Source organism: Schistocerca americana, chromosome 8 (genome assembly GCF_021461395.2).
Source record: "Schistocerca americana isolate TAMUIC-IGC-003095 chromosome 8, iqSchAmer2.1, whole genome shotgun sequence".
In the NCBI taxonomy this organism is placed as follows: domain Eukaryota; kingdom Metazoa; phylum Arthropoda; class Insecta; order Orthoptera; family Acrididae; genus Schistocerca; species Schistocerca americana.
Genome location: NC_060126.1, coordinates 20,782,957 through 20,789,570, shown reverse-complemented (window position 1 = coordinate 20,789,570; position 6,614 = coordinate 20,782,957). Strand labels below are relative to the sequence as shown.

Here is a 6,614-nt window from a genome sequence, read left to right as displayed (position 1 = left end):
ATAAAATGTAGACTAGCAACGGCAAGGAAAGTGTTTCTGAAGAAGAGAAATTTGTTAACATTGGGTATGGATTTAAGTGTCAGGCAGTCATTTCTGAAAGTATTTGTATGGAGTGTAGCCATGTATGGAAGTGAAACATGGACGATAAATAATTTGGACAAGAAGAGAATAGAAGCTTTCAAAATGTGGCTCTACATAAGAATGCTGAAGATTACATGGGTTGTCACATAACTAATGAGGAGGTATTTAATAGAATTGGGGAGAAGAGGAGTTTGTGGCACAACTTGGCAAGAAGAAGGGACTGGTTGGTAGGACATGTTCTGAGGCATCAAGGGATCACCAATTTAGTACTGGAGGGCAGCATGGAGGGTAAAAGTCGTAGAGCGAGACCAAGAGATGAATAGACTAAGCAGATTAAGAAGGATGTATGTTGCAGTAAGTACCGGGAGATGATGAAGATTGCACAGGATAGAGTAGCATGGAGAGTTGCATCAAACCAGTCTCACGACTGAAGGGCACAACAACAACAACAACAACAACAACAACAACAACGACAATTCTTTCAAATTAGGTTTTGACTTAAAGTTTTGGGAACTATTTATTAATAGAATGTATTATTTCCTTTGAAATTTTCAGCCTAGTGGAAGGATGATTGTTGTATCTTCATTTCTACGAAAATGTACTCTTTGTGCCTACTACCAGCAACGTGTGAACACATTTGTCTAACTACTGTTGCATTTTTAGCAGTTACATGGAAGAATGATTTAGCCAACAAGATTGCAAAGCATACTCAATGTCAAGAAGTAAAGAAATTCAAAAGCAGATTTCCATATCCACTCTGTGAGGAAATATACTGAAGATGCACATATATTCCATCAAAACTAGCTAATATGGAATTTTCCCTTACAAATGAGAAAATATGAAAATCCAGTGCAAAAGAGAACAGTGCCAATATGAGCAATTTACGTACAACGCATTTAAATCTTGCAGTCCAAACACTGATTTCTGAGCAGGAACAGAAATACACGAGAACACAGATCGTGTGGTGAAACCAGATTCTGTATCATACGGAATGAAATCATATATGAAGTCTGTAGAAACCTTACACTGCTGCACCTCCACCACCACTATTGCTCATTAGAGTAGTGCACTGTTCACTTGCTTTGTGTCCCAAACAGGAGCCACTGATCTCAATCCTGCACCACTATTGCCTGCAGCTGAAACAGAGCTGTCCTTGGCAGGCAAATGTTTCTCATGTAGCTACCTACCTCATACTTATGCTGACACATCCTTACTCACTAACTAGACCATTTCTAACAGCCACAAGTTTTATTGGGTCCAGAGTTTGAAAGTTGTACTTGGTTACACTTGTTTTCTAACACTCAGTTTGTGTGACTCTTCTTGTATCTTACCTACGAATGTGGTACCTCTACCACTTGTCTGGCACCAGCAATTTACTATAGCCACCTCGGAAAAACTAGTGGCTACGTTGATGGTTCAGGTTCCACCATCACAGGTGCTACCCACGATGGTTTATGTCATACGACGACTCTGCTGAAGAAGTGAAACATGAAAACTGGCTACACCAACACCTTATTGCATTCAGGATAATTGACACATAAACGTAAGGGTTTGTTGGGGATTCCTGCCATGTGTCCAACAGTAGTTGTGCTTTAAATGAACTGGCCTCACACTTTTGATGAAACGTGTAGTTTGTCATCACCTTATAGCCACGAGCGCATTCAAATCAGTGTCACTTGTGTAGAGTTTTACCAGTAACGCAGGCAGTCACATCAGTCTTATCAGGATTAGGTAGCAGAGCTGAAGGGTTTGAGGGCCGTAAGTGTCACTTTGTTCCTAAAAGCTCCACAGAAGCTAACGCAGACTTTGCAGTTGATGATATGATCATCTGCCTAGTGCCGAATAAGGATATTCATCAGAGAATCCTTTGAAGTGAAGATCTGTCTTCAGAAAAAAATTTAATACTGGTCATTCTCTAAGTCCCCCATGCAGTAGCCTACCAAATCGAAGAACCAGGCAATGTCACCATCATTTACAGTGAACAACTTCTGCACATGGCACAAGATGATGATGACATTGCTGCTCAAGCTGGGAAGCCTAGCTGAGATGGATAAACCCAATGATGATGCTGACAAGGAAACCGTGTGGCACTTGCAACAAATCCCTCTCACTTTGTGCGGCGTGAGGAGGCTGCTTGCCCCCCAGATGGTGAGAGTTGTGGGACAACAAAAACTACATGGCTTCAATTTGTCACACCCAGCCTTCCTCAATATGAATGGACCTTGACATTCATTCCATTTCATTATTGTCTACAGGTTAGAATGAACTTTTTATTTAAGTGTTTGCACTGAAGAAACCGTTATCTCCAAAAGTGAACACCATATCAACTGTTCCACTCCTCAGCTCTCAGACTCGCACACAGATCAGCTCCCTCTGTCAGCAACCATCAAATGCCATGTGCTAAGCTACAAACGAGCAGCATATTACAATTCTCACTCTGTTTCTGTCCACCACAGCTCATGTGGTTGAACGGACTGCAGATGTGTATTTGGTTATTAATGATAGTGACACCAAAAATGTGTTTGGGTTCCATGCTTTTGTTACTTTTGAATTTTCTATAAATTAAAATATGTATCTTTTGTCAGATCTGGTTCCTTATCAAGACCTAGATTAACTGTGTTCTGAATTTTTGGATTTGTTTTCTGTGCGAGTATGGTGTGTGAACAACTTGATAGCACAAATCAATGTAACAATTTGGCTTGACTGCATTTTTTCATATCCTTACATGAATGAGTACAACTGAATCTTTTGAGTCACCAGGCATAATTCAACTGCTTTAGACAAGTGAGTGGGCTACATGATTATTTAATGATCAAAAAAATAAACAAAAATAAATAAATAAATAAACAAGTGTGTCACCTCCAACTTTGTGGAGACATGAAATTTATCACAGTCATGTTATCTGCACATACCTTCTGCCACGAGCTGATGAGTTACTTGCAAAATTGCACTAATCCTTTTCCCAAACTGACTGGGGTATGGTCTCCCTCCAGGTTCCATTAAAAGACCAGCCACTGCAGCTTTCCAGTTCACAGTACCACTCTCATGGAGGAGGCCAGCAACTGTGCATCTCTGCACACACGACTTTCATTCCCACTCAGCAGTTCACACAAAATGGGAACTGTTGACACCTGTCATGACCGCTTCAAAACTATGGATGTGTCAACTTTAGTGCACCACAGAGGTGCTGTCATCTGGTCACTTTTCCCCCCGAAGCAATGAGAGTTTGTAGTAACATACACACTACTGTACCTTTGCCATCACTAATGTACAGTGTGTTGGTATGTGTGCTGATTTGGGTAGCGTGCTGTTCAGCTGTTGGGTGCCCCCACCCGAGAACCCTGACCTCTGTCCAACACCTTTATCACAAGCAGACAAAAGCCTAGTGCATGACATGTAGGAGCTCCAACTGGAAAACTTGTTTATGGTCTCTAAACTGTATTGTACTTATGCCTTCACAGCATGACTTAATAGGTATTAGGCTGGGGTAAAATTTTGTAGCTTTTGTGTTTTGCATGTTGTTATTCCAACTGCTATGAATTTATTTATTGCTTATTTTTTATTTGAGGTTCACCATTGCTTGTCAAGTTTATATATTGTCATTTTTTCAGTTAAAGGCACCTTAACCCACGATGAACTACATCAGTGTACTTGAGAACAGGGAAATACAGTTAAGTGTGATCATTTTACCATATGTTACATTTGCATGCTAAAGGGGAATATTCAAAAACTGTTTTTACAGGTATCGTGTGCTCCAAGCCAAAATCACAAAAATCGGCAGGGGTACATCTGTGCCTCACTGCTTGATCGGATTCTAGTGGTTCATTAAGAACACCAATGATTCCTATCCTGTATTGTCACTGGCCTTGAGAAATGGTGTGTGTATGCTAACACAAGGAAAAGGAAGGAATGATTGCGTCCAGACAAAGCAGCAACTCCCCATACAAAGATCTGCACACATCAACAAAAGATTCACAAAGAAAATACATTCATTTTAAACAACTACTACTTCTTGCAGATGCAGTCCAAGAACAATGACCAGGAAGACTGTATGAAGTGATGCTGCTCCATTATAACAGCCTCTATCATTCTGCAAGACTGACAAAAAATATTGTACAGGAGTTTCTTTTAGAAGTCATTCCAGACCAATGTGGTTCACTTAATCTTGTGCACTCAGATTTCCACCTTTTTTTCTCTCTGCATAGCAACCTTTGAGAAACTTACTTCCTTTCTTTCTGGACGAAAAGGCACTGTGAACATGGATTGGCGAGTTCTTTACTATTCTGCGACTAGAAATCGTGTGGTTTTGAGGCAAAGTTGCCCCAGTTTTGGCAGACTGTTGTAAATAGTGAAGAAAAACACATTACTGGTGACTGAAATCTCTTATGTGTGTGTCTTGTGTTTATCAAAATTGGAAAAATGATATGAACATATACACCAACCCAGTATTTGCTTTCTTACTGCCATGACTTTCATCAAGTTCACCATACACACTATCATTTTCTCTCTAACAGATGTAAGTGAATGTCACGCTCAACACAAGCAACATATTAACAGTTCAATTTGGAGACTGTAAGATGCAGAAGTCCCAATCACATACGGAGGACAAGAAAAAAAAAAAATCACACAATGAGATCCACATATTGGACTGAAAAACGCGGAGCACTTCAAATCGCCTAAGAGCATACCAGAATTGTGTTTCCAGAAGTCCCTGCACGAGTTTCAGTCCCCCTGCTGTCATGCACAAATGGAAATCGCATCTTTCATTCTGATTTCGAAACTCCTGCTTTCTACACATTAGTTTGTGTGGTGTTTGTTTCCTTTTCTTTTGTTTTGTATTTGGGTGCAAAAGCAACTATAATGATATGCGCCCATATCAGAACTATACAACATGAAGACTAAGAGAGGAGGTAGAAATGACTACACACTATTCACAATCGATGGAACAGAAGAATGCTAAAACAAAGACGTGGAGAAAAGTATGAAGTATGCCATAGAGTAATGGAGGTCCTGAAATAAAAATTACATGGTCTTTGCCATATTGCTTTTATGGATAAAAAGTAACACGCGGTCAACAGCTCGCTTGTCGTTCGCTAAAACGGGCAATAATTCAGATGGAAAACTCAGACAGGCACACAAACTATTAAAAAAAAAAAAAAAAAAAAAAAGCACCATTCTGCCAGGAAATGTCTGACATTTTAACATTGCACAACATGTGCACAACATGTCCACAACATGCTGCGGGAGCGCCACTTAACAAATGGCGAAGGCTGAAAAGGCAGTGCAAAATACGCAGCCTAGATAAAATGACCTCATGAAGGGAGGGCTAACAGGAGTTTGTCCAAGCCACAGGGAGAAGCTTAATAACCCAGAGTTTATTCCATTGAATGGAAAACCAGTGAAGCTAAAGTGACACCACCTCCTGACAGATAGCAACACAGTAATCATTAGAGGGAATTTATGAACCAATGGGCTGAGGTAAAATTACTGCACCCTTGGCACCAGTATCAGTAGCTTTGTTTCCTGCCACACCGACATGGGCATGAACCCACATGAACATCTCAGTGGCTCTATCACGAGTGTTCAAGTGACAGTTTTCCTGGAACGATTGCACTAAGGGATGGGTGGTGTACAGCCCACAGAGGCTTTGAAGGGTGCCGACAGTGTCTGACACATCTAAAAAGCCTGTGTTGCCAAATGTATTCAGTGGCCTGATACAGGGTGAAAACTACACTGTAAATACTGAGCAGTGCACCAGAAGCCATTAACTAAAGACGTTGGCACCAATGACAATGGTGTACCCAACACCATGGTCAATCCGAGAACCATCAGTATACACAAAGGTACAGTCACTGAGGAAGGAATACTTAGGAACACAATCTTCAGGAATAAAGGTGATTGACAAGGGAGAGGACACTTGGGCCTTGAAAACTCAGCTCAGGCTGCCATGGAAGTCCCGTGTGTAGAGAGTGCACAGGATACCAAAAACTATTTCCTTGAGGAATTTTTCAGGCATGGAGCAGGTGTCTTAGGTTTTCTCCAAATCATAAAACATGGTCATAATCTGGGATTTCTGCAGGAAACCATTCATAACACGGGTGGACGTAGTGACGAGATGGTGAATTGCAGAACAGCGTCCTCGATATCCACACTGTGCAGTGGTTAGTAAATTGCGAGACTCGAGCCAACATACCACCCAGGCATAAATCATATGCTGCATCACCTTGCAAACGAATCTGGCAAGAGAAATTGGGTGATAACTAGAAAGAATGCATTTGTCCTTACCGGGCTTAGGTATGGGTATGACAATGGCTTCCCACCAGTGACTGGGAAACGTGCATTCTGGTTGTCCACAAGAGAGTATTGCTCTCTCATATCATAGGCAGTACTGAGCCTCACAATTCAGAGAAGGGAAGGGTATCACTTGAGCCACATCCATTCATTTCTGATGGAAGAAGGCCGGGCGACAGTGGGAAGAGCTTGAAATTTCCGCAAAATGATGACCTAAGGTGTTTGACATGCATTGTATAGAC

General features: G+C 41.2%; 1 protein-coding gene across 1 annotated transcript in view; it reads left to right on the top strand.

Annotated features, from left to right (window-relative positions):
• Positions 1-2,040: 2,040 nt before the first annotated feature.
• The window catches only part of LOC124544899 (axoneme-associated protein mst101(2)-like), a 123,515-nt gene continuing 118,941 nt past the window's right edge, over positions 2,041-6,614 (top strand). Inside the window, exon 1 of the mRNA XM_047123631.1 lies at positions 2,041-2,229. Within this exon, the coding sequence (XP_046979587.1) occupies positions 2,041-2,229 (189 nt within the window). The remainder of the gene's footprint in view (positions 2,230-6,614) is intronic.